Source organism: Pangasianodon hypophthalmus, chromosome 9 (assembly GCF_027358585.1).
Source record: "Pangasianodon hypophthalmus isolate fPanHyp1 chromosome 9, fPanHyp1.pri, whole genome shotgun sequence".
NCBI classification, from domain to species: domain Eukaryota; kingdom Metazoa; phylum Chordata; class Actinopteri; order Siluriformes; family Pangasiidae; genus Pangasianodon; species Pangasianodon hypophthalmus.
In genome coordinates, this window is record NC_069718.1 from 26,139,294 (window position 1) to 26,167,239 (window position 27,946).

General features: G+C 40.3%; 2 protein-coding genes across 2 annotated transcripts; one reads left to right on the forward strand and one right to left on the reverse strand.

Moving 5' to 3' along the window:
• Positions 1-410: 410 nt before the first annotated feature.
• On the forward strand, positions 411-7,938 carry fgfr1op2 (FGFR1 oncogene partner 2). The gene is made up of 6 exons (XM_053236960.1): positions 411-568; positions 876-1,012; positions 4,328-4,445; positions 4,620-4,762; positions 5,403-5,516; positions 7,259-7,938. Exons 2-6 carry the CDS (start codon positions 878-880, stop codon positions 7,403-7,405), a joined length of 657 nt encoding a protein of 218 aa, XP_053092935.1. The 5' UTR covers positions 411-568; positions 876-877; the 3' UTR covers positions 7,406-7,938.
• Positions 7,939-8,916: 978 nt separating this feature from the next.
• Positions 8,917-27,831, reverse strand: tm7sf3 (transmembrane 7 superfamily member 3). The gene is made up of 12 exons (XM_026918860.3): positions 27,579-27,831; positions 20,862-21,016; positions 19,480-19,630; positions 18,163-18,283; positions 16,163-16,334; positions 15,251-15,428; positions 14,232-14,318; positions 13,750-13,830; positions 12,207-12,359; positions 11,985-12,082; positions 11,090-11,252; positions 8,917-10,862 (listed from the first exon to the last, which is right to left on the reverse strand). Exons 1-12 carry the CDS (start codon positions 27,652-27,654, stop codon positions 10,609-10,611), a joined length of 1,689 nt encoding a protein of 562 aa, XP_026774661.1. The 5' UTR covers positions 27,655-27,831; the 3' UTR covers positions 8,917-10,608.
• Between the last annotated feature and the right edge of the window lie 115 nt (positions 27,832-27,946).

Genomic DNA, 27,946 nt, shown 5'->3' on the forward strand with positions numbered 1-27,946 from the left:
CTGCGCTTATTTTCCTTGAAGTTTCAATGACCGAAAGTTGACGAGCTCAATATAGGGATGGAGTTGGTGTATCTGGTCTAATCGGAATAGCTTTAATTAACATTTTATATTGTTTTTATTGAACAGTTGAGGTTATGCACTTGGGAACTCTACAGCTCCTAGATCTCCTCGACCCTGAGTTCAGGGAGTGACGTCAAACCAACATGGCCGCTCACAGCGTTAACAGCAGCACTTCTTTACCTTTAAATGAGTTACACTGTATATACAAGTATTTTCAGTATTTACACTGTATATACAGACATTTTCACCTGTTAAATCTGTAACACTGACTCTACAGTTCACTGTTTTGAGGCTTAAAATTGCTTGGCTAGCTTGTTGCTAACAAAAGAGGAACATTTCTGAGTCTTGCTTGGCAAAGTGCCTCCCTCATGTGGAAACCTTAGTAACGAAAATAGACATTTCCTACGTTACCCATAATGCCTAGCTTATCGACGTCACCGATGCCGGAACAGGAAGTGTAAACTTACTCGACTAAGCTAGCGTTTTGGCTGATTTTTGTGTGTTTAAGGTAGGTATTTTATAGACCCCAGTAATTCTAGTATGTTGTAATATACCAGTAGTAAGTGATACAGCGTTGTTTTGGCTAGCATCATGTTTATTTTAGCTCATAGCTTAGGAGCTAGCGATAGCAAGCTAGTTCATATGATCTGTGTTTTTAAAAATAAACAGTTTCAGCAGCACGTAGTCAACAAGAAGCTGAGGCTGTTACAGGTTCAGTGTAATAGTTTCCCCAGATAACTGGAACACTAATAATAAGGATAAACGCGGTATTAAACTGTAATTTGAGGTCTTTGGGTGGTTCTGTGCATGGGTAGAGATGAGCTGCTCGCTGGAGAAGGTGCTGACAGACGCCAGGTCTCTGGTGGAGCGGCTCCGGGATCACGACAACGCCGCCGAGATCCTGATAGAGCAAACCACTGTGCTGAACAAACGCGTGGAGGCCATGAAGCAGGTACACACTCACACTCATCATCATCATCATCATCATCATCATCAAAAACACACACACATCTCATATCGCTCTTTAGTCTGATCCACAAAGGGCTGGTGCAGGTTTTCATTCCAACCAAGCAGCAGCCACACCTGAGTCTCCTGAACGCCAGGATCCACTGATTAATCAGGTGGAATCAGGTGTGAATCCTGCTTGGTTGGAATGAAAACCTGCACCGGCTCTTTGTGGATCAGCTTGGACACACCTGATCTAATCAATCATTAAAACACAGTGGTTGTCGTACATGTGTTAGTACAGCTGTACTCTATTCCACAACTGTATTTGTGCAATCAGTGTTTTATTTCTAAAGTGCTCTTCACAATGGACACGGTCACAAAGCATCCGGAGCATACGGCCAAAAGTATGTAGACACCTGACCATCACATCACCACCTATATGTGTTTTTCCCCCCCCTGAACTGTTGCCGCAAAGTCTGAAGCCCACAATTGTATAGAATGTCTCTGTGTGCTGTAGCATTACAGTTTCCCTTCACTGGAACTAAGAGGCCCGAACCTGTTCCAGCATGACAATGCCCCTGTGCACAAAGCGAGCTCCATGAAGACATGGTGTGTGAAGGTTGGAGTGGAAGAACTCGAGTGTCCTGCACAGAGCCCTGACCTCAACCCCACTGAACACCTTTGGGATGAACTGGAACACCGACTGAACCCCAGACCTCCTCGACATCCCAACATCAGCGCCTGATCTCACTAATGCTCTTGTAGCTGAATGAACACAAATCCCCACAGCCACGCTCCAACATCTAGTGGAAAGCTTCCCAGAAGAGTGGAGCTCATTATAACAGCAAACACAGGGGGAATAAATCTGGAATGGGATGTTCAACAAGCGCATATGAGTGATGTGATGGTCAGGGGTGCACATACTTTTGGCCATATAGTGTAGTAGGTGAATTAAACTCTGTAAATGTAGGACTGTTTGTAGTCCAAACCTGTTCCAGCATGTGCCCCTGTGCACAAAGCGAGCTCCATGAAGACATGATATTCCCCAAGCTAGGGGTTGTGAACCCACGTGGGGTCGTCTTCTTTACAAATGGTGTAACGAGAGAATCTGATTATCTCTTTATTTGTCTCATACAATTATTTTACAAATGAATATTAGAAATATTGAAATCCCATTCGGACAAGCCACGTTTAAATTAATACGTGGACAGATTTATAGTTATGTACAATTCTAGAGCGTTATTGAGTACTAACACTAACCAGTTTTCCTATTACAGTAAGTGTATTTTAAAATCCTCTTTTGTCACCAACTAAAAGGTTTGTTTTGTGTACCAGCCTTCTAAATATTTACACAAGTACATATTTTTAAATGTATGTTCAGAGATTTCGATTGGGGGCGTGGATCATGACAACAGTCACGACGACAACAGACAGTTCAAAGAGCTTGTGCATGAAACCGCTAAACCTTTTACAGTTCAACTTGGAAACCAGCTGGACAGGGATGTTTTGGCTCTGCTGTGCCAGCTAGTGAATATCACTTTGAAATCTTCTGGATGTACAAAAGATACACAGCGAGTGTGTTTTTGCAATAATACCAGTTGCGTTACTGCTGCTTCAGCACACGCACACACAAAATCATGTGCCGAGTATAAATCGGACTCCTCTGCTTCACGTCAGGCCGAATCACATCGCCCTGGTCGGGATTACTTTATTATAACAACACAACACTTCCCATTAGACTGATAACTCAGTGCCAGCGATATTCCTTTGGTTTTTAGTTACTTATGGTACAGGTAGCTATATTACTGACATCATAAAATTCAATTCCGCCTTTAACAATGGACATTGTCACAAAGCAGCTTTACAGAAATAAATAAATTCAGGATATAAGTTTAAACTTATAAATTTATCCCTAATGAGCGAGCCAGAGGTGATGGTGGTGAGGAAAAACTCACTGAGACGACATGAGGAAGAAACCTTGAGAGGAACCAGACTCAAAAGGGAACCCATCCTCATCTGGGTGACACTGGATAGTGCCATTATAAATCATTCCCTTCTATAACTGTGTACTATATGGACAAATAGTGCAAATGTGCAACCTGTAAATTCACCACAGTTTTCGCAAGATGTCCAGTTGGTTAAAATCTATCCACCGTCCACTGATGGAGTCCTGAGTACGAAGGTGCTCGTGGCAACTGCAGCCCCAGAGCCACATTTTTTTAAATGTTACAGTAAATATTAAAATGTTTAAATGTTACAGTAGTCCTAAATCATAAATCTAGAATTTAAAAAAGATGTAGGGTGGTCAAGGCTTGGGGTCATAGAAAATTCATAATGTCCATTTGGGGTTGTTTGCCTAAAAAAGTTTGGTGTGCCAAGGTTGGAGTAGAAGAGCTAAATCTAGTGGAGAGCCTTCCCAGAAGAGTGGAGGTTATTACAGCAGCAGTGGGGGACAAAATCTGGAATGGGATGTTCGACAAGCACATATGGATGCACAAGCTTTTGGCCGTATAGTGTCGATTTAGATCCTTTCTGAACAAGCTAGAGGAGAACTCCCTGAGACGACATGAGGAAGAAACCTTGAGAGGAGCCAGACTCAAAAGAGTGACACTGGATAGAGTGATTTTGAGTCATTACTCATCCACAACTCTGTACTGTAGAGTCAAATCGTACTGCGTTGAACGGATCCTCAGTACGAGCATCAGGATAATTTTATATTTCATTAGAGTTTTAGCTTTAGGTCTGTAGTATGCAAGTAAAGATATCCACTGAATAATGAATGAATAACAGTGATTACAATTTTTAAATAAACTTTGAACTGTGAGACAGATTACTTCCTGTTCTCACTTACGTTATAGCAGCAGTTAAGAGAAAGATAAACATGTTACCGAGAAACCGCAAAGCACAGAGTCCTCTGACCCCCGAGACTCAACGTATCCCCAAGAATAAACGTCTCCTAACATGTCAAAGGTTATACGTTTTTTGTTGTTAAATAATAACTCTGTTTTTTTTTTTTGTTTGTTTGTTTTTTAAAGCTATTTGTGATTGGCACTTAAGCTTTTGCAGTTCACTTCCACAGAACCTGTGTGAAATCTCACCTCATCTCTTCTCCTCTAAATGTCAGCTCACCACCCGTCTCACAGCACTTTCACTCTCACCTTAATAAAAAAGCACTTCCTCTGTCTCTTCTTGTTTATCTCACCTCTCTATGCACCAGGCAGTTTCCTTGTTGTGAATTTTGTGTGATTTTATGTGATCATTCCTTTGTCCAATTTATTTATTTTTGCTTGATTTGTTAACCTCGCTGTACGCTCTCTAGTATCAGGAAGAGATCGAGGCACTTAACCAGGTGGCGAGGCATCGTCCACGCTCTACTCTGGTAATGGGTATTCAGCAGGAAAACCGGCAAATACGGGAACTGCAGCAGGAGAACAAAGGTGTGTGTGTGTGTGTGTGTGTGTGTGTGTGCGTGCGTGTGTGTGGAGCTCATGTATAATAAATTCTTTGCTTGCAAACAGGAAGTGTGTACTTTTAAACGAATGTTAAAAATGTACTATTATTTTAGATTTAAAGCCTCCTCCCTAAAGAGATCTTTCTCATTGTGTTTTCAGAGTTGCGTACTTCTTTAGAAGAGCACCAGTCAGCGCTGGAGCTGATCATGAGCAAGTACAGAGAGCAGGTGTTCCGCCTCCTCATGGCCAGCAAGAGAGACGACCCGGCGATTGTCACGCAGCTCAAAGAGCAGCACACTAATGTGAGTACTACACTCTTTTTCCACATACACTATACAGCCAAAAGTATGTGCACCCCTGACCATCTCATCACACCCATATGTGTTCCTTACCCAAAATCATTCCACAAAGTCTTGTATAGAATGACTTTGTATGCTTTAGCTTTACAATTTCCCTTCACTGGAACTAAGAGACTCAAACCTGCTCCAGCATGACGATGCCCCTGTGCACAAAGCGAGCTCCATGAAGACATGGTGTGTGAAGGTTGGAGTGGAAGAACTCGAGTGTCCTGCACAGAGCCCTGACCTCAACCCCACTGAACACCTTTGGGATGAACTGGAACACCGACTGAACCCCAGACCTCTTCACCAACATCAGCACCTGACCTCACTAATGCTCTTGTAGCTGAATGAACACAAATCCCCACAGCCACGCTCCAACATCTAGTGGAAAGCTTCCCAGAAGAGTGGAGCTCATTATAACAGCAAATGCAGCGGGAATAAATCTGGCATGGGATGTTCAACAAGCACATATGGGTGTGATGGTCAGGGTGCACAATCTTTTGGCCATATAGTGTATATATGCATGTAGAGGATACACAGTGTGTCAGTGTGTATGTGGTGTATCAACATGATGTGTGTGTGTGTGTGTGTGTGTGTCTAGGAGATGCAGGCGCACATAGACAAAATAAACGAGATGGCCACAGTGATGAAGAAGGCCATTGAAGTAGACGAAGGCCGTGCATGTGAAGACGAGGAGCGGATCAAACAGCTGGAGGTTGCACTTTTATACACCTCTATTATGTATCGCATACATAACCAGTTTTATGGCTTTTGTGTGTAAGCCTGCGTTCACACTAGCTAGCGACGAAGCTACAGACAAGGATATAGCGACATGCGAGTGGAGATTTTCTCTATGCAAATTAAGTACGACGCAGTAAAGCGACAAATCCAAACGTCTGTCTCAGACGATTCCTCTTTCCAATCGTGTGGCGCGTTTTTTGTGACGTTTTTTTTTTTTTTTATTCCCCCTGTGACAACTGTGTTGACGCGAAGACAAAACGGAAGAAAAACTGATAAGGGTGTTTTCTTCTTATCCTGTCATATACAATCTCTCGTTCAACGTCTATAGAGATACTACGAAGTAAAATGTGCTTGTAAGGAACGAAGATCATGTGGTGTCTCTGGAGAGTGTTTGTAGCTAGTACAGTTAGATAATAAAAAACTTTATTTTATATAGCACTTTTAAATTAGCATCTCAAAGCGCTTTACAGAAATTAAAATACACTGAAATACAAATTAAAACGATACAATGAAATAAAATACAAACAGAGATAAAATACAAAGATAGAAATAAGAATCATTCTTAACAGAGCCAGTATAAATAACAGCAAATTAATCACATGGAAAAGCTACCCCAAAAAAGTATGTTTTAAGAGAAGATTTAAAAACACTAAGAGATGCTGCACTTCTAATCTCAGAGGGCAGGGAATTCCACAGTTTTGGAGCCAATGAAGAGAAAGCCTTATCACCCATAGTTCTAAGACGAGTTGATGGTACAGTTAAAAGACCAGCTTCGGAAGAGCGGGGATCACGTGCTGGTATGTAGGGGGTTAACAGCTCAGACAAATATTGAGGAGCCAAACCATTCAGGGCCTTATAAGTAAGCATCAGAATTTTAAAATCAATACGAAACCTAACAGGAAGCCAGTGCAAGGCTTCCAGAATAGGTGTGATGTGATCCCTTGCACTGGTCCTAGTCAGGATTCTAGCAGCAGAGTTTTGTACCAACTGTAACTTACTTACGGTAGCTTTTGACACTCCAGCCAGCAAAGCATTACAATAGTCAATGCGGGTAAAAACAAAAGTATTGATTAACTTTTCAGCCACCGAGAATGTCAGCATAGGGCGTAATCTAGCAATGTTTCTGAGATGAAAAAAAGATGTTTTGACAGTGTTTCGAACATGAGGATCAAATGTTAAATTAGGATCAAATATCACCCCCAAGTTTTTTTTTTTATTTAGTTTGAAATTATAAAACAGAGCCGTCCACACTTAAGGTTAAAGGCTCAGCTTTGCGTAAGTGGTGAGGTGAACCAATAAGCATCACTTCAGTCTTGTCACTGTTTAGACGAAGGAAATTTTCCGATTTGCGCTTCTAATCTACAAACAGAGCAAATACGGAGCCCGAAGCAACCAATTTTCCCACTTTTTCCACTTTAGTAATATAATAGATTTCATTTAAAGCTACATTTTGGCTTCTATCCTTTTGTAATCTGGACACCTGGTACACGCTGACAAAAGACAAACTACAAGCGACTTGTGTGAACGCAGGCTAATAACTGCACCCTTCACACCACCCTGTCACTGATATATTTTCTGTAGCAGCACGCAAGCCAAGTGTTTTATTCATTACACATCACAGAGACGTGCTAAAACAGATCCCTCGTGTTGGGTAAAAAAAAAAAACTGTGCGTGGTCTGTGTGTGTGTGTGTGTGTGTGTGTGTGTGTGTGTGTAGTTGGAGAACAGAGGCCTGAGGGAGTTGTTGGGGATTAGTCGAGAGGCGTTCCTGGTGCTGAGGAGAGAAGAGCGAGACGACGCGTCTGACAGCACCTCTCTGTCTCCACTCGTCACCAGCAGTGACCTCAGCCTGAGGAAGAGCTAGAGTGGGTTTTCTTCCCCGAACAACGGACTTTGCCTAACACTCATTTCAAACACACACACACACACACACACACACACACACACACACACACACACTCGCATCGAAGAGACTCTCAGCACGGCCTGTTCACGTTCCTGCATGTCTCAGTAGTTCTGTGCAGACACGACGTCAGGCGTCACCACTACACCCAGAACTGCTGTAACATGCGAGTGTGGGAGGTTGCCCTTGATTACGTTGCCCTTGATCATGTTGCCGTTATTGAGTTATAAAGTGAATGTACATACTCATTTCCCCTGCGGTGTAAATAACGGACTCGCCACAGCTGTCATGAGAAGAACCGCCACTTTGTCCAAGCGCTGTAAATATATATCGCAGTCAGTGGCCACATGTCACGTGTGATGATGATGTAAAATTCGTTCTGAAGTCTGTTCTGCTTGTTTTTAGGGCTGCCTTGAGACATGGTGCTTTAAAGTGTTGAGTGCGCGAAAGACAGATTTATTGAAATATTGAATAAAAATGGCATTTATATTATATACAGTCGACCTTTTGATCTCTTAATGCATAACAGACAGATCAGTGAGATTTACTCAGAAACTAATCAGGAGCCTGAGACGCAGCACGTGACGGAGGATTAGACTGAACAAGGCCCTGCTGTTTGTCAGGACTCGACACGTCGTCGCTGGGAAGCAGACAGTCGCACGGTGTTTAGAGGCGGGACCGCGTGGAACACCATGACGACGACGACGATGGTGGTGGTGATGATGTGCATTACGGTTCTGTGAACACTTTTCAGAAAGGTGATGTTAAATGACTATATTTGATTAGGTGCTTGCAAAGAGCCGAAAGAAAGTTAAAGAAAAACAAAAGTTTAAAAGAAAGCTAAAAAAAAATAATAAACACTGTGTGGTGTGTTGCTCTGGTATTCCAGATGGTTGCTAGGGTGATTGAGCTGGTTGCTAGGGTCTTACTAATAAAAATAAAGTATAAAAAAGACAGCGAAAGAAATAAAGTAAAAGAAAGTGTAAAAAGGAAGAAAGGAATGAATGAATGAATGAAAGAAAAGAAAGCAGTCAAAGAAAGTGTAAAATAAGGAAGAGTGTAAAAGAAAGAGTAATGAAAGAAGGAAAGAAAGGAGGAGGTGAAGAAGAGGTGGGAAAGAGACAGAGGATGGGGGTCTATTACAAAAATTCAAACTTTTAACTTAAACAGGTTAAAAGCTAAAAATTTGATCAAAACCAAACCAACTGGTGTTACACGTGGGTGCTTGGGTGTAGCTAAGGTGTTGCAGGTGGTTGCTAGGGTGTAGCTAAGGTGTTGAGGTGGTTGCTAGGGTGTAGCTAAGGTGTTACAGGTGGTTGCTAGGGCCTTACTAAAAGGAAAGAAAGAAAGAGAGTAAAGAAAGAGTGCAGTTCCTCTATGAGAGCGTATTAGAGTAAGAACCGAATGAAAAGGTAGGATGATGATGATTTCATAGCTCTAATTAAACCTCATCACTCACAGCTACAGAAAGATTAATAAATTATAACTTTATTTATAAAGTACATACAGCGCGATTAACATCTGGTCCAGGAGCAGAGTTTGATCCACAACTCGTCTCATAAACACAAGTACTGCAGCACAGAGTGATACAATAATCATATTAATACTATTACACAAAACAACTTTATTATCTTTAGCTATTACAAAATAAATTTCATGTCAAACATTTTGCAAAGACATAAATAACAGCCATAATGTGCAAAGCAGTTTTAAAATAGAATTTTAGACATTATTGCGACTCGTATAAGAAGCTACACGGGACAGTGCAGACGGAGACAGCGCGCTCGCCGTAGTTACTAAAGCCCTGAGACAAGGAACTGGCACTCGAACCCAATCCTCTAACGGGACTCGAGTCGGGGGCGTTTACCTACAAACCACCCACATGACCACTGGAAGGGAACAGAAAAACGGTACACGCATTAACCCATCAGTGTTTTCTTCAAATAAGTGCTTATTTAATTTCAGCAGGTGGTTAGAAAGTGGTCATGAATCCCAAACCTATAAAATACCCTCCTAATAATTTCCACATTTCTCTGGAGGTGCAAAACGCACACAGAGCAGAAATGAGTCCCAAACACACCACGGTATCTTCCACGTAAAATGCTACATCTTTCTGTTCAACTTCAACAACAACAAAAAAAAAAGTAGTCTAAAATTCAAAACATGCCAAATGATAAATATCAGAAACAATAAATCAGCAGTTGCAGGTGTGGTAATTATCGGTTGTAACTCAGGTGAAGGACAGCTGGGTTGAGAAGGAAACGTTCACGCTTAAAATGGGATCATTTTCCTTCAGGAGCTTTCGTGAGAATCGTAAAGAAGAACAACAGCAACAGCACACGTGGCTTAAAAGCAAACCTTTCAGTGAATTACACTGTACCAAGACACCATGAGAGCGCTGTGACGGCTGTGTATCCAGTGAACTGTGGTTTTTTGGGGTTTATTTTTCTTAAAAAAAAAAAGGAAATTTGAATGTTTACATCCTCCTTGGAGTTTTGCTTGCTCAGGCTTTTTCTGTTATTTAAAGTCTTCTGCAATTCATCCGTTTTAAACTTGACTTCCTAAAAGCCTTGCAAGTGTTCGTATCTCTGAACTGAGTGCGTAAAATAAAGCGATGGTCCCAAATCTTTAAAATACTTAATAATGTTGCACTTTGACTTTTAATGAAAGTTTAAAAATTGCTCAAGCTCGTCATCACATCGAGGTCTTCAGGGAATCATTTATATTCAATGTGGAAAATAAACTTTTTTTTTTTTTGAATAAAAGTTATTTCAGATCTAGTTCAGATTACAATCTGACTTTTAAAGTGGCGGAAGATCGACTCCGGGTTGCGAGGTCTCGTATCAGTTCATTCAGATGACCTTCGTTTAGGGTCGGATCAGATCAGCCCTGTATTTAACAGGTTCTAAACCCATATTTAATTATTTAATATCGCATCATATGATCAACATCATCTTCAACATTCAAGAGCTGTTAAACAAATCATATTGTAGTCACCAGCTAGAGATAATCTATAGCTGAAAAGTCTTCAGAGTGTGTAAAGTGTGTAAATAAGTCACACAGAGTGGGTCCTGAGTCTGTGTATTCTGTATCCTTCTGTAAGTCACCCCTCACTGTGGATGACAGCAGCAGGTCTGACAGTCACACTGGTCAGAGGTCGGAGGTCACAGGAGCAGGGGTGTGCGCTCCCCAGCAGGCTCCTGGTGGCGAGTGAGCTGGCGGACGCGGGCGAGTAAGCGGGCGGGCAGAGACGGCGTGTGGTGGCTCGGGTCTAACACGTTGGTCTTGCGCCGCTCGCGCTCCTGGCACCACAGAACGTACGGGCTCGGTGGAAAGAACGGCCGCGATCGCTCCCTGTACAGCTGCAGCACGATGCCCGACATCGCCAGAATCACCCACACGCTGATCAGGATGAAGTCTAAAACACAGACAGAGAAAATCGGCATCAGAAACTGCAACCATGCATTTAAAAAAAAAAAAAAAAAAACCTCGCTGTCTCCATTCACACACACACAGGATTTTATTTATCTGAATTTCACACTCTGTGTAACAATGCACGTACGTACTTTTTAACAGAACTTATTTATAGGTATTTATGTGCAGTGGAGCCGTGAGAGCCGGCGTGTGGAGCGTAAATCATCTCACCGATGTTCTGCAGCGGTACGGATATGAAAGCTCTGCTGAAGTCGTCATTCAGGAAGCGCTTGAGGACGTCCAGCGTGATGTAGGACAGGCTGGTGTAGGTGTAGGCGTTCACAGCCAGCACGACCATGTACGCTCCCACCAACCCGCATGTTATTATATTACCCTACAACACACACACACACACATACACTTCATTCAGCTCATCATTGTACTATGGTAAAAGGAAATGGTTTTTAAAACACCATAACTGTTAGAAATGCTTTCTATTTAAAAATGTAGATTAAAAACCCCTTTAGTTAAACTCTGTCTAATGACATCAAGTGAAAAATATCTTGAATGTAGTCAAATTATGATATATTTTCCTATTATAGGATTAAACTAAACAAAATATAAGATTATTAAGACTATTTATAGACAATTTTAGTAATTAAAAGGCTTAAATTAAATTCTAGAAATAAATGCTTAAAATTAGCTAAATTATATGCCAATAGAACAAGACTATTTCAAGCTTCAAATGAATAAAAATGTCTAGAAATAGACAAACCATATATTTGGTTTATTGTAATCTTATACCATACAGTATATATAAATATAAATAACTTTGACTATATTCAAGATCTAAGATCTTTTGCAGTGTGCTTACTATTCCAGCTCTTTGCCTTTATCTCTTACATACAAATGCTTTTTTTAAATTATTATTTGCTTCTTAATTGTTCCCTAATGTGCTGTTGCATGTCATCATCTACATAATCAACATCATCAACAACACAATGCAGTAAAAGTCAAATTTTTAAATTCATGACTCTCCAAGCTGCAGTAAAATAAATAACCAGCCTGAGTGAGCCCATGTAGACTGCTGTTTGTTTCTGAAGATATGTGGGATGTTGATCATTACCTCTCTTGGCCATCTGATGAAGAACAGAGGCACGACCAGCACAATGCAGCTGAACGTCACCCAGAACACCACATCATTACGAAACACAGAGAGGTCACCTAGGAGGGAAAAAGAAATAGAGTAAGAAGACATTAACGAAGTGTACACGTGTCATCCAGAGCAGAAAACTGTGTTACACAAAAGTCATCAATTAACTATGTTTTGTCGTTTGTCGCTTCTTACCAAGTGGTGTGAAAAAGATGATGGATGAGATGAGAAAGCCGAGGATGAGGCCGGCGACGACGACACAGGCCATCACCGAGCCGAACCGCCACCAAGTCATCACCAGGATCACACCCCCTACAACGCCTATTAGAGCCGTCAGAGCCAATCGGACTACAGACAGGAAACAAAATTTTGAGGAAATAAAATGACTTCCTATACAGCTGTGTATATGTACCATTCCAGTTCGATGTTTTCTGAAATTCCAAATAAACATCTATGATAAAAAAAATCTGCTCATCACATTTCACGTCTTTTTTTTTAAAAAAGTACTCCAATATTTCCGCTCAAGTCAAGAGTAAAAACTCATTTAGACACCAGGAAGGCATTTTCATTCTAAAGAACTGATTCAAGATATTGATCAGGTAGGCTGAGTGAACATCCTTACTTCATAGGTTTACATAATGATTCTGATTTCTAGAACATGAAGTTTTAACTGATTTTCCTTTCTGGGTGAATCTCTGTTTGAAATAAATCTCTGAATACACCAAACGCCATCAGGAGTACCCTACCCCTTCAAGAGTACCCTACACCATCAAGAGTACGCCAAACGCCATCAAGAGTACCCTACACCTTCAAGAGTACAAGAAACGCCATCTAGTGTACGCTAAATGCCATCAAAGGGTGTAGCTTCCACTACAAGCCTCACAAAAGAAGAATGAAGCAGTTTGATGATGTCAGTGGGTCGTTGGCTTGATGCAGTTATTGCAAGCAAGGGATATGCTACCAAATATTAAGTGTTATTTACTTTCAGACTATCTGTTCCAATACTTTTGCTCACCTAAAAAAGTAGGTGTTCTGCCACCAAAGGTGCCATGTTCTAAGTTGTCTAACACATCTAGATGTAAATATCAGGAAATGAAAGCTGAAATTCTGATCTATCATCTCAAACCCAAATGTCTTCCGTGTATAGCAAAAACAATAGAACTGGCCTTGCTGTTCCAATACTTTCGGAGGGGACCGTATATAATCAATTCTTCTGAGTTTCTACATAACAGGAGAGGAAACCAGCAGGACCCAACCCATCAGCAACCTCCACTAATCTGCCCTCATGCCTGTGAACTGAGAATGACTCATCTGACGCGGGACTGAACTGGCACATGGGAGAAGAAATCAACAACAGAACACACAAACTACAAAAACAGAACCTGAAACATTGCAGTCTTCATTTCATTTCAACTTTTTTTTCCCCACAATTTCATTTGAAGAAGCAATCCTTCCTCTTGGATTGATATCACTGAGGCTGAGTATAATCATCAGATGAAGTTTGAATTTCTCTATAGAAGGTTAGAGTACTCAACTACTTGGCCTCTCTCTCTCTCTCTCTCTCTCTCTCTCTCTCACATGATTGCAGCCATGCTCATTACACCCAAAAAAGGAAAAAGAAAAAAAAAAAAAAAAAAGAACCACATCATCTCACAGTCACACCACACATGACTGGCAGCTTGAACCAAAAAAAAAAAAAAAAAACAAGTTTTTTTTCTTTTTTTTTAATTGAACTTACTGTTATAATCCAGCGTGGTGGTTCTCGTGATCAGCACAAAGAAGAAGAAAGCTCCAAAGCCAAAGCCCAAACAGAAGAGCTCTGAGGGAAAGATGGAGGTGGAAATTGGATCAGTAATTCGAGTACAAGGAGAGAGTGGTGCATTAGCTTCTTCTAGGTCAAGTTTATTAGTATTACCCCATGCAAAAAAACTGATTACTGAACATGTGCTTGAAGGAACAACATGTGCTTGAAGCATGATTACAGCCGTCGCAGCACATAAAGACCCACAAACCACCTCTTACAAGCTCTAATCAATCTCACAGACATGATCAACATGATACAGGACAGCAGGCCATCTTATTCCCACACCATCAATAACAAAAACAAATGTGGGAAAGACTTTAAATTAAACTGTCGCCTGTTTATTTTTGTCAGTCCTGACCTGAAAAAAAAAAAAGGTTCTGAAAAGGCAAAGTAATTGATTTAAGACCTACACTTACCACATTTGAAAAAACGATGCCCTAAGAAACATGCAAGAAGTCCTGCAAGTCCTGTAATGGTGAAAAAAACTTTGGTGGATGTTCTCCCTGGGGGGAAAAAAAAAACATTAAACTTTAGAATAAAAACACAGGCAAAGACAATAAAGCAGGCGTATGGTAAATCTGAGTCCAAAAACATGTTAGACAGTTAGGAGTTCCCAGACTAGGGGTCGGGGCCTGACGTAGGGTCGCCTGATTTACACACGGGGTCACGACAGAAGCTCACAATCTCCACTTTTGTTTCATTCATTTATTAGAAACCTTGAAAACAATTTGCGTGCTAATACGAGTTCATTCAGACAAGCCACATTTAAATGAAGAGTGCACGTTACTTTAGTCTTTTAGACCATCCTGACACGCTGCACTACTGTACGCAATAAAAATGGCCAAATTTCCCCGTCAATCTACCGCCGCTAAGCAAACTAGCGGACTTATGCACTATTCTATGTATTCTGTTATTGAGTTTAACACTAACCAGCTTTAGTGTTAGTGCTGAATTTTAGAAACCAGTGAAAGGTCTATTTTGAGTACCAGGCTTCTGGATTTTCTATAGTTTTGAATATAAGGTCAGAGTTCTCAGTTTGAGATGTAGCTCATGACAACAATCACGACAACGGTGCAAAGTTTAAAAGAGACAGAGCTCGTCAGTGTATTTAACACCGCCGTGCATGACATCGCTAAACGTTTTACAGTTCTGATAGTCAGGGATGTTTTGGTTCTGACGTGCCGTCTAGTGAATGTCACTTTTAAATCTTTCAGATTAACAATGCTGATCGCACCGCTGCTACGCAACATCATGCGTCAAATATAAACCAGGCTCTTCTGCTTGGTGGATTATTTTCCCCAAAACAGCACAACACTTCCCACTGGACTAGTAAGTTATACTCCTTTGGTTTGCAGTCACTTATATACACATATGTTACTGACATCATAAAATGTTCAAATGTAGAGATTACAAATCTAGAAAGCTGACTAATCACCTAGCGTGGCGCAGCCGTCTAAAGTGGACGTGAAGCTGCAGGCGTAGGTGTGCACAGGTACGTATGAAGCCGAGCTGTTCTGGACGGGGTCTCTCACGATGACGGAGTAGATTACTCCCTGGCCCGGGATGGAGTTAAACGACACCACGGTTTTATCTTGAGAGGATAACGTCATCAGCTAGAACACAAGGAGATAGAAGATTTAAGCACCAGAACACTACAAGAAAACTGACAATGTGAATCCATTACAAATGCACAAAAAGTTCATTTATCGAAAAGCAGCAGCAACAATCACGCGCAACTCTTCAGCCGTGACTGAGTCAATAGCGACTGTGAGTCAGTAATGAGGTATATCATTAACACTGTGATAGGAGCAAAAATAATCAACACGATATTCAAATATATTTAAATTTTACAATCTCGCAAAAAGATAAAAGCTTTTTAAATTAGTGCTCGATAAATAATTATATAAAAACTGCAGAGTTTATGGTGTTCTGTGTCTGAGCTAGAATAGGATTAGATGCTCAATTTAACTAAAGTGAAATTAATTTTAAAATTAACTTTTTTTAAACATTTTGAAAATTTGAAAAGTGTAAATGACAATGAGTTTAGACTTTTTATTTAATTTTTATGAATAGACTTTTATGCAGAATCAACTTGGCATATTATATTATGTTATGTTGTTATGTTATGTTATGTTATGTTATGTTATATTATATTATATTATATTATATTATATGATATTATATGATATTATATGATATTATATTATATTATATCATATTATATTATAGTATATTATCATGTGTAAAATAGTAACGTTTGCATCAATAATTTAAAGTGTGCAAAGTCTTAATGGTACCAGTGTCTGAGGTGTGTATTTGAGACCTTTCACTTTCACCATACACTGACCTTTCTACCATTTTCCACCATGCCTGGCACCCTGGCAACCGTCTCCATGCCAATGAGCAGACTCTGCTCCGATAGGTCGTTCTCAGGAAGGAAGTACTGGTACACATCATACTCTAAACGCCAGCGACTACTTAAGTCTGTTTCCACATCGCACGCTGGGGGAGAGACCCCTCTGATTCCGGCACAAAAGGGAACAAAGTCGATTGAATAATAATAACAGGTAGAAAATAAAACAGGAAGAACAGGAAGTGATAGATCGGGTGAAATGATAAGGCCATTATTTACATTCCAGCAGTGAAACCACCAGCTGCTCATCATATTTTATTTCAGATTTGTGCTTGTATTTGTGTGGACAGAGCCGTGTATTGTTTATATTTTGCACCATAATTCTATGGAGGTATATTCGATGCATCACTTACTTAAAAGTTAATAAATAAATAAATAATACAAGTTCCATAAAAATAAAACAAGATCCACAAATAAACAGTAAGTGATTCAGAAATGAGATCCACAAACAAATAAAATGAGATGTACAGATACACTATATGGCCAAAAGTATGTGGACACCTGACTATCGCACCCATATACGGGTCTTCAACACATACAGCTGTTGCCAAACACACAAACACACAACTGTATACAATGTCTCTGTGTGCTGTAGCTTTACAGTTTCCCTTCACTGGAACTAAGAGGCTGAAACCTGCTCCAGCATGACAATGCCCCTGTGCACAAAGCGAGCTCCATGAAGACATGGTGTGTGAAGGTTGGAGTGGAAGAACTCGAGTGTCCTGCACAGAGCCCTGACCTCAACCCCACTGAACACCTTTGGGATGAACTGGAACACCGACTGAACCCCAGACCTCCTCGACATCCCAACATCAGCGCCTGACCTCACTAATGCTCTTGTAGCTGAATGAACACAAAGCCCCACAGCCACGCTCCAACATCTAGTGGAAAGCTTCCCAGAAGAGTGGAGCTCATTATAACAGCAAACACAGAGGGAATAAATCTGGAATGTGATGTTCAACAAGCACAGATGGGTGATGTGATGGTCAGGGGTGCACATACTTTTGGCCATATAGTGTATTTTCTGTAATTAACAAATAAGTATTTGGTTCACAACTATTTTTTTGAAACACAAAACCTCACTTCCCGGTTGTTTATCTGTAGAATCAGCTGTATTTGTGTTTGTAGATCGCTCTGTCCTGCATCATGTGGCATTTGTGGAACGGCCTGCATTTAGTTTGTGCATTACTGAAGCATTCTCATATCGACTCCAGCAGCTCAGTCCACACACGTGCGGTTTTTCACTCGATCTGCTAATCAGACAGCGAGACAACTGTCCACTAACTCCTACATTACTCCAACCAATCACAGCAGATATACGCTCAACCAAATCAACAAGCGCCAGCGAGGAACGTCTACAGTTTATTTACATATTTAATTCATTTATTTTAGTTTTGAGCACTTTAGTCCTCCATACGTTTTTTTCTGGAGTCCATCATCAGGTGATAAAACATTTTCTTTTCTTTTTATTGGCTTTTAATTTCACAAACGTGAAAAGTTTCCTAAACTTATTCGAGATGTTAGGCTGAAGTCCCTCCCTGGACTGATTGCTGCTGATTGGCTGAGAATATAATCTGCTCATTTTATTTATTTATATAAAATGATCTCACTGTATATCTGTGAATCACTTATCTGTGGATCGTGTTTTATTTTTCTGGAACATTTGTTATTTATTTGTAAGTTATGCGATAAATATAATCCCATATATATTGCTGGAGGGTCAAAATTTCTTCCCACCGTATGAGGATTGTACAAGGCTTGAATAACAGGAATGTCAATTTAAGAAAAAAAATTAATTAAAATTGGTTTAAATGAAAACTGGAATGTTTTTAAATTTAGAATGGCACTTTTAAAGCTTTTAAGAGAACATACAGACAAACTAGCCACTAAAAACATACACTGAAAGATAACGAGACAGGGGTCGGGATTAATACCTCGCATATCCGATGTTAGCAGGAGCGAAGCGAATGACGGTCTCATAAAGGTTATAGAGCAGGTAGATGTTTGGATCGATCTCCAGTGGGAACTCCAGATTGCAGGCCCCAGGGACAGGGTCTGCACACAGCACAAAACAACAACTCAGGAATAAGTGAAGACGAATATGTATTTTCTTTTCTGAAAATTGAGTCTAGCGAATTAAAATGAGTAAACATGTTTAAAATGAGTAAACATGGCCACCCTGTCCAACAAATCTGCGTTATCACGAGACTCTGCCACTTGCTCCTGGACAATTTTGTGCAGCCTCCAAAAACACTGCAAACCATATCTTCTATAAAGAACATTATGTGTTGAATCAGCAATTAACCTGTAGTTTTCCTTCTTTTATAAACTCACCTTGGGAGCCCTTTTCTTGCGTTTTATTTACCTCATCACAGTTAGTTAGAATGGGATGGTTTCTGAACAACCAACAGGACTGGCATGACTGATATACATCTCTCCTGTGGCCAAAACTATTCAGCATTAACGCTTTAATTGCTATCTTACAGTGTCTTGCATAAGTATCCACCCCCTTGAGATTTTCCTCCTTTTGTAGTGATACAACCTGGATGTGAAATGAACTTTGAGCAAAGATGCCTTCAAAAATAATGAAATTAAATGTTTCTACATTAAAAAAAAATCCTATAAAGAGCAGTAAACAGTAATAAATGGAACAAAGACAGTATTTGGTGTGACGATCCTTCACTTTAAAAATAAAAACAGTATCTGAGGTGCAGTGTGTGCAGTTTTATAAGGAAATGAGCTGGAAGTGTTACTGAGCATCTTGCAGAAGCAGCCACAGTTCTTCTGGAGACTTTGACTGTCGACTCGCTTCTTATTTCTGCAGCGAAACCCAGCAGCCTTCATTATGTTTTTATCTGAAAAGTGTCTCTTATGGAATCTGCTGCTTTCTTTACTGACATACAAACATTTTTCTGTAACGTTTCATTCTGTGCTGGAAAACTAATGTTTGGAATCTAAAATGTTTTTGTACTGAATCAATAATGTAGAAGTCGGAAAATAAACATCTATAACAAAGTTTGTACTAAAAAAAAAAAAAAAAAAAAAAAAAAAAAAAAACAGGGTGTCTAAAACTTTTGCACAGTACTGTACATATATATGTGTATACACATATTTACAAATAAATATATAAGTTGTGATTGCATAAGTATTCACCCCCATTGCAGTGAAACTGATCCTTACACAATGTTGTATGAGGTTAACACACTTCTCTATACACAACCTGAGAGAGAGAGAAGAATGAGCTGATATACCAGTGCTTGAGTAGGGCAGTATAACTCCAATTCCAGCAACGGAGTCACCGCTCGGAGCCAGCAGGAAGCACGAGAGAGTCGACTGAGCTGGCAAAAGAGGAAACAGCAGCCCGGAATCAACTGTGGTGACTGACGAACCATACGCTGGTACCTGAACCAAACACACACGAACCACAGACATGAACACCAGAATGAATAAAACAGTCAGAATGATAAAAAAACAAAAAAAAAACAAAGAACAATGTATATATAAAACTACAACACAGAACAGTTAGCTAATGATATTGTAAGGGACACAATAAGACATGAGTGCAAAGAGTCATTGGGTGAGTGCAAAAGCAAGACAGGTTTTTAGCTGAGTTTTAAAATGGGGAAGGGAGATGCAGGCACGGAGATCGAGAGGAAGACAGTTTCACAGCTTTAGGGTAGCGATACTAAAAGCACTGTCTCCTATAGTATGGAGTCTAGATGAAAACACAGCAAGCAGGTGAGTGTCAGACGATCTGACGGTGTGTTCTGGTGCGGAAGGAGTCTAAATAACTCTAAGGTGTCGCAATATCATTTTATAAACAATTAATGTCCCATCATGTCCTGGGTAAGTGCTTTGCTCACAAGAACTTTTGCTCCAATCCATTTTACTCGGAAAACCCAACTTCGGCTGTGGAAAACTGTAATGCAATGGAATTCCTACTCGGGAACTCGGAGAATGTTCACCTAGTTCGAATTCAACACACTTGACGTCACAACAATATGGCGGCGCACACTCAACAGTACACATTTGCATAATTTAATGCTTGATAAAACTCAACTTTAACTTTTTGCAGTTTTGTAAGTTTAGATTTCTAACGTAATTATGTTGATTTTAGCCGAAATTTACTAACAAGATGGTGATAGATACATTTTATGAGCAAAGACGAACAAGACAGTTGACCTGTCTTATATGTTACTTCTATGTAATGTTAACACTGTTCACTCAGAAATAACTCGTGTAGATCATCTTTATATATTTATGAAATTCATACAGGAGGAGGAATTCCGACTTGAGGGGGTTTTCTTTGATTTTTCCTTGTCTGAGATCAGAAAGTGGGAGTTACGACATTTAGTCAAATGCAGCATTAATTTGTGGCACTCAGGTTACAAGCTTTAATTTGTACGTACATGATGGAGGTCAGTATTCAGTAATCTACCATCACTACAGTAAGAAGTAAACAACCATGAAACAATAGACTCATTAATGTTTACATGGACATGTTTACTCATTTCCTACTGGACAAACATTAATGTGTGTGTGTGTGTGTGTGTGTGTGTGTGGTTTGTGTATGTAAATGTTTAACAGGGCATGTGTGTGTGTGTGTGTGTGTGTGTGTGTGAGAGACTCTTACTCTTGTGTATGAGGTGGTGGCATTGCGGTGCTGAGTGTGAAACTGCAGTGTGACGAAGGCCACTTCAGCTGGGATTCGGGACACGTTCACTTCCACACTTCCATTCACAGGTATACTCACATTCTGGAACATTCCGAGAATAAACACCACTGGGTCTGGGACACACACGGACACACACACACACGGACACACACACACACGGACACACACACACACGGACACACACACACACGGACACACACAGACACTTTTTAATCTCATTTTCATAACACACCTTGCATGATGTCTAACAGGTTTGATAAACTGTTTTATATATATATTTAATATATAAACTGTATATTTAATATATAAACTGTTTTATATATATATATATATATATATATATATATATATATATATATATATATATATATATATATATATAATTCAAAATTTTTTTGATTAAATATAACAGTTCATCATCAAAGCACCTGATTCTAGTAAATTTTAACTATAACTAAAAATAAAAAAATATACACACACACACACACACACACACACACACACACACAGAGTCAGGTCCATAAGTATTTGGACAGTGATGATTTTGTACATTCGTTCATTGTGCATTTCTTCTTTTTGAGAATGTACCAAATAGTAGATTTGCCGATCCTAAAGTTTCTGCTGTCTCTCTGATGGGTCTGTTTTGTTTTTTCAGCCTAATGATGGCCTCCTTCACTTACATCAACACCTCTCTGGACCTCATAGTGAGAGCTCCCATGAACAGCTACCAAATGCAAACACACACACACACACAGTACTGTCTTAGTCTTAGGCACACTATTTTCTATTTTAGTACAAACTTTGTTATAGATGTTTATTTTCTGACTTCTACATTATTGATTCAGAACAAAAACATTTTAGATTCCAAACATTAGTTTTCCAGCACAAAATGAAATGTTACAGAAAAATGTTTGTATGTCAGTAAAGAAAGCAGCAGATTCCATAAGAGACACTTTTCAGATAAAAACATAATGAAGGCTGCTGGGTTTCGCTGCAGAAATAAGAAGCGAGTCGACAGTCAAAGTCTCCAGAAGAACTGTGGCTGCTTCTGCAAGATGCTCAGTAACACTTCCAGCTCATTTCCTTATAAAACTGCACACACTGCACCTCAGATACTGCTTTATTTTAAAGTGAAGGATCGTCACATTAAATATTGACTTTGTTTCATTTATTACTGTTTACTGCTCTTTATAGTATTTTTTTTAAATGTAGAAACATTTAATTTCATTACTTGTGAAGGCGTCTTTGCTCTACAGCGTTTCTTTGCACGTGCCTAAGACTTTTGCACAGAACTGTATTTATATGTAACAGATAAATAGACATAGTTTTCTCTGTTGTCTTTTTCTCCATGTATATTTGTTCTTTAATACGCTTTTTAAAATATTATAATGTATTATATGGGAAGTTTTTATGACATTAAACCCACACAAGCCCAATCATTCAACATTATATATTGCAGTTCTTTAAAACTAGAACAAATCTCTCATTTTGCAATCAGCTTTTGGCCAAAACTGAAATGCAGGGTGAAGTTGCCAAACAAACCGTTCTAACAGCCCCAGCTAAAAGGAAGTTCCATTCACGCCAAGAATGTGCAGGATTACAGAAATCTGTCCACCCAGACAACTCCTGACCTATATCAGTACGACAATTATATTAGCCTGAATTTCTCTCACACTCACAGCCGCCCATTGACTAGATATGAGCCCTCCTGTCTCCTAAAACACAGCCTAAGTTTTCTTTTCCTAGAGAATAAAATAGTGTTTTCACAGAAAAAAAAATGCAGAAGCCATTAAACCTCTCTGCTACAGCATCTCCTGAAAAGTTTACAGGGGAATTTTAGCTGACTAGGAAAGAGAAATATCTTACGGGTTATTAAAAAGTTCATACGCTTGTGATCATCTCTGACACTTAAGTGTAAGATCTGGCAAAACTTGACAAGGACTGTCACGACATGAACATTCGACTGCTGGATTAGCCGAATTACAACTCTATAAACACAAAAACTCAGCTCATAATGATTTATGAAGACGTTCACGAGTGTCTTCGTTGTCCTGTCGTTAAGTTTTTTTTTCAAAGCACAGCGTGATTTTCTGCTCGCAAAAAAATTATCTGGCTGCGCTGGGCACGTCCGATTTCACACTGAGATGTGGGCGGAGTGAAAGGGGGCATCGTGAAGTGGGAAGTGAACTGAAAGGAGGCCAATCCAAACACAAACAAGCATTCTGGATAATAACACCGTTTTCCAAACGATGTTATCATCAGCCACATAATACACTTGTGCTGAGGTTTAAACCATTTTTTTTTTAATCATGTTCTACATATTTGTATGTTACTTACACAAGTAAGAAATAAACACTGACTATTGCTACTTTATACATTCTGAGAATAATATCAAAAAACAAAAATGCAAAAGAATTAAAAGTAACAGTTAAACATGTCTTCATATGGTGTTGGATTAGGACATGCCCAAGAGGTGTGACTTCACACGTACCTCACTGACGTTCCAACTGTTTCATTCTGAAAAGAGCCAATACTTAATAAACTGATATAAAGCCTCAACGCCAGTCTCCAAAACTAACGTCAACTCTAAATTTATTTAAGCCCACATTCATGGCCTATGAGAGAGGTTTCACAGCTGAAAGGCTACAGCTCACCATGGGAAACTGTGCTGCTTTGCACTGCAAAGAATGAGGCTTTGTTGCTCAGTTCCGATTCATACGAGAAGCAGTCGGATTTCAGAAAACAAGTAGAACCCGACGGCAATGGTGTCGATGACGATGCCTCCGCTGCCTAGTCTAGTCCTTCTTGTTAGGCCTCAAATACACTTAAAATATACTTCAAATCACTCGGACACCTCCTTGTTTTACGTCCAGTAAAGTCATGAAGTGACATCACACAGTCTTTGTAACACTTACTGCTGTCATACAGCCAACGTTCCATACAACCTTCTCCCTGAATTCTCACTGGGTTGGGAATCCTGACAATTATCCAGGATTTCACATCAAGAGTTCAGTTACTTACGTAACTAGCATCCTATTTTACCTCTCCTAATACCCAAATGCTATAATACCTGGATAACAATTTTACAACACTCACCTAAGGACTGACTAGAAAGGTGCTACATGGTCAATCCATTCATTTAAAAACCCAGTGATTTGACCTTGGGCAGATAAAGGTCACCCCAGAATCATTTAGCCAGCACATACACGGCAGGCTTATCACCAGGACGTGTAGTTTTCCTGCTCTTTTTTTGCTGACCGCCAGCACTATTTTTCAGCGACACCCATTTCACATCCTGCATAGGCTTATAAGGATAGGGATAAGTGACTACAGGACACAGGAGAGAGCCCATGCCATGCTCTTGGAGAACTGTGGCAGATAGTAGTGCTTGTCAATGTATAGCAGTTTCTCTGAACAGATTCCACCAGAGGGTTCCAACCAGGGAGAACCATCAGCAAGGAGACACACTTGTATCTCGTCAACCCTTTCTCAGATCTAGGACTCCTTCTGGATGCAGAGACCATTTGATAGTGCATCAGCTGCACCATTAGTGGAGTTGTTCTCAGTGAGGCTAACTGTGGATGGGGCCACCTGAGGACCTTCTGTGAAAAGAGAGTGCTGTGCAACCTCATGCCTGTAACCTGTAATGACTGATATTTCAGAGTTGACCGTGAGGCCAATGAGTGTGAAGGTTAATGTGTCCCCAGTGGCCTGCTCTTTGGTGGGGGGAAAATATAGGCCTGTTGTCTAAATATGGCATGGACATAGCACCGGTTTGGATGGTTTGAAGTTCTTTGCACCGAGTCATAGTGAAGGTGCTGTGTGAATACAGTGCTGTGCTGCGTAGTGCTATCAGGCCATTGTAAGAGTGTCTTCCATGGCAACTTTAAAGCCTCTCAATGGTGTCTGTGAGCTCACAGAGGCTGATCCAGACTTGTCTTCAGGTGTTCCTGTCACTGGAGTTGAACATGGAGGTTCAGCTTCTAGGTGATTATCAGCGCGCTTGAATCTCCTGAGTGCCGCTTTACACATAACGTAGCTCCTCTGATGATAAACAGGGAAGGTTGCTAATCAGTGAACTATAAGGAGGGCTCTGTTGGAAGACATTAGCCTCCAGGGTTTGTGGTGTCAGCTCCAGATTGTTACAGTGTCACAGTTTAACAATTAGTCATGGTGTACCATCTGATAGGCCCTGACATTTTCAAAATACCAATTAAAGAGCATTTCCATCTATCCATTCATTTTTTTTTTTTACCCAAACAAGTTTGTTACTCCAATACAGTCATGCCATCTGTACTTAGGAAAATCCTGGAGCTTTATCATACCTGATGGCTCTCAAACACACAAAAAAACATGGCATTGCTGACCACAACTAACAAAAACTATCTATCTATCTATTTTGGGCTTGTTCCTGGATGTAAGTGTTACGGTCTCACGGTCAGAGCACTTGATGTGCAAACCTGACACTCCTTCCTTCATTAGTGTAGAGATAATGAGAACATAGCAGGTCCCCATATTGAGCTTCCTGTGGCTTGTCTTGTAGGCATTGCTTGGTAAACCACTCAGTACATGGTGAAAGATGAAGTATGTGACATGGAGATAAACCAATGAAAGCCCTGGTGCTGTGCATTAACAGAAATCCAGCTATTTTAGCAGACTAAACTGAGAACAGTGTGTGATATAGCAAAGGGACACCCACTTAACCACAAGTGCCACAAGCTTCTTTATGAACAAGTTTTGGATTTACCGGTAACCCGAAGCTAGCAGCACGAGTGCTAGCTCGAGTGCTAGCAATGACTGCATTAGCAACCCATCACCCCATCCTGCCACTGCTTAAGTAGAACGGCCGTTAAATTCAATGTTTACTGAATTTACAAGAACACCAATCTAGCAACCAGAAGCCAAATATTAAGTAACACATCAACAAAGAAGTAAAGACTCTTTCTTTCTCTTATTGATTATTACAATGAAGTGAATAAATGCAAATTTTCTTTGCATCTGTAATTATGAAACAAACACTTCAAACACTGGCTAAAGGCATGCAGCCACAACAGTAGCAGTGTGTAATGTGTGGTTAGTGGTTTGTTGCCATAGTGGTGTGTATGCTACCTGTAGCTCTGACTGTAGTCACACACTGCTAGGTGCATAAGGTTTATAAGGCCAGAAAACACAAAGGAAGATGGCTGTATAACAGTGGTATTTATTGCAAATACCGCTGATCTTCTGGTATTTTCTCAAACAACAGTCTCCAGAGTTTACACGCAATGGTGCGAAAAACAAAAAACATCCAGGGAGTGACAGTTCTATGGGTGGAAACGCCTTGCAGATAAGAGAGGTTAGAGGAGACTGGTTTGAGCTGACAGGAAGGCTATAGTAACTCAGATAACCACTCTTTACAACCGTGGCGAGCAGAAAAGCATCTCAAGACACACAGCATCCCGAACCACGAGGCTGATGGGCTACAACAGCAGAAGACCGCATTCGTGTTCCACTCCTGAACAGGAATCTGAGGCTACAGTATGCACAGGATCACCGAAACCAGACCGCTGAAGAAAAAAAGGCGTCTCCTGGTCATTTTCCTGGTCATCTTCAGCAGTAGAGTTAAAATCACAGGGTCGGGTTTTGTCACTCATGTAAAAAGATGTAATCAGCTGTACATCATCAAACCCAAGACTGAAAAGACGATCGTTTTGGCGAGCACATTCCGTCAGGAATGAAGGGTTCCTCCTGTCCAGAGACGAGACACTTCAACAGTGATGGAGAACATTAATGACATCTCTGCTGTTAGGCGTGCAATGAAATGAGGAAACTCTGAAACCTCATGAAACAAATGAGCTAATCTGGCAACAGCTATTCCTTCACCCACCATTTCGAAATATCTGCTGCTTTTTACCTCTTACATCCTCAGAGACACCTCGCTTGCACGGAACGTTACAGCCCTGCGTGAAGATTTATGTTCCTCTGAAATGAGCCTCAAACCAAAGTGAAATAGAAAAGTCTTCCTATGAGTGGTGCTGAACCACATTTTCCAACAGACACTGAACTGCAGGTTTTGCAACACACTGATGTTGATTTTCAAACTCAGGATAAAAAGGACTACTGTACAATTTCAGTGGACAAACACAAACAAACAAACAAACACACAAACAAACAAACTTTCACAGTGTCCATGCTTTATGGACATACAAACAGATTACACTGTTACTGAAGGGACAAAAACAAACAAACAAACAAACATTTTTCATTGTGCTCATGCTTCATGGACATAGACAGATTACACTGTTATTGAAGGGACAAAAACAAACAAACAAACAAACAAACAAACTTTCACAGTGTCCATGCTTTATGGACATATAGACAAATTACTCTGTTATTGAAGGGACAAACACAAACAAACAATTTTTCATAGTGTCCATGCTTCATAGACATACAGACAGATTACACTGTTATTGAAGGGACAAACAAACAAACAAACAAACAAACAAACAATCTTTCACAGCGTCCACGCTTCATGGACATAGAGACAGATTACAGTTACTGAAGGCTGAAATTCACATTTTGGTTACTTTACTACACTGATTTGTGTATAATAGTGTATAATATGAGGTGAACCCACTGGCTGTTTATGTTTCATAACCTGTTTAATGCGTAAATAAAATCCAAACCAAAACTTACTTTCATTTTGCAGGCGAACCAGACCAAGGCAAGACAGGAGGACCAGCCCAACACACACCATCCAGAGACGAGACATCTTCCTTCCGACACGACAGCAGTTCACATGTACAAGTCTGCAAACAATCCACTGCGTCGCTGCTACAGATTTTCCGCCAGTCCGGCCATCAGCAGCCGCCGCACTGCACCGCGCGCTCTCACACCTCCGACCGCAGCCAGCCTGCACTGCGCGCTACGGTGCACCGCGCATGCGCACAGCACCAGTCACGTGACAGGCCCACGGTCACTGATAACGTAAACACTGCACAGGAAAGAACCAGTCATGGCGAAGAGTCGACTCTTTTGATTCCCAAACGGCTCAATGCCATCTT

Coding starts and splice junctions, on each gene's coding strand:
- fgfr1op2 (XM_053236960.1), top strand. CDS start 878: ATGAGCTGCTCGCTGGAGAAGGTGCTGACAGACGCCAGGTCTCTGGTG. Junction 1,013..4,327: donor GCGTGGAGGCCATGAAGCAG/GTACACACTCAC, acceptor TACGCTCTCTAG/TATCAGGAAGAGATCGAGGC. Junction 4,446..4,619: donor ACTGCAGCAGGAGAACAAAG/GTGTGTGTGTGT, acceptor TTGTGTTTTCAG/AGTTGCGTACTTCTTTAGAA.
- tm7sf3 (XM_026918860.3), bottom strand. CDS start 27,654: ATGTCTCGTCTCTGGATGGTGTGTGTTGGGCTGGTCCTCCTGTCTTGC. Junction 18,284..19,479: donor ACTGCCCTACTCAAGCACTG/GTATATCAGCTC, acceptor TGCTGTGTGCAG/ACCCTGTCCCTGGGGCCTGC. Junction 11,253..11,984: donor TCATCAGATGGCCAAGAGAG/GTAATGATCAAC, acceptor TGTGTGTTGTAG/GGTAATATAATAACATGCGG.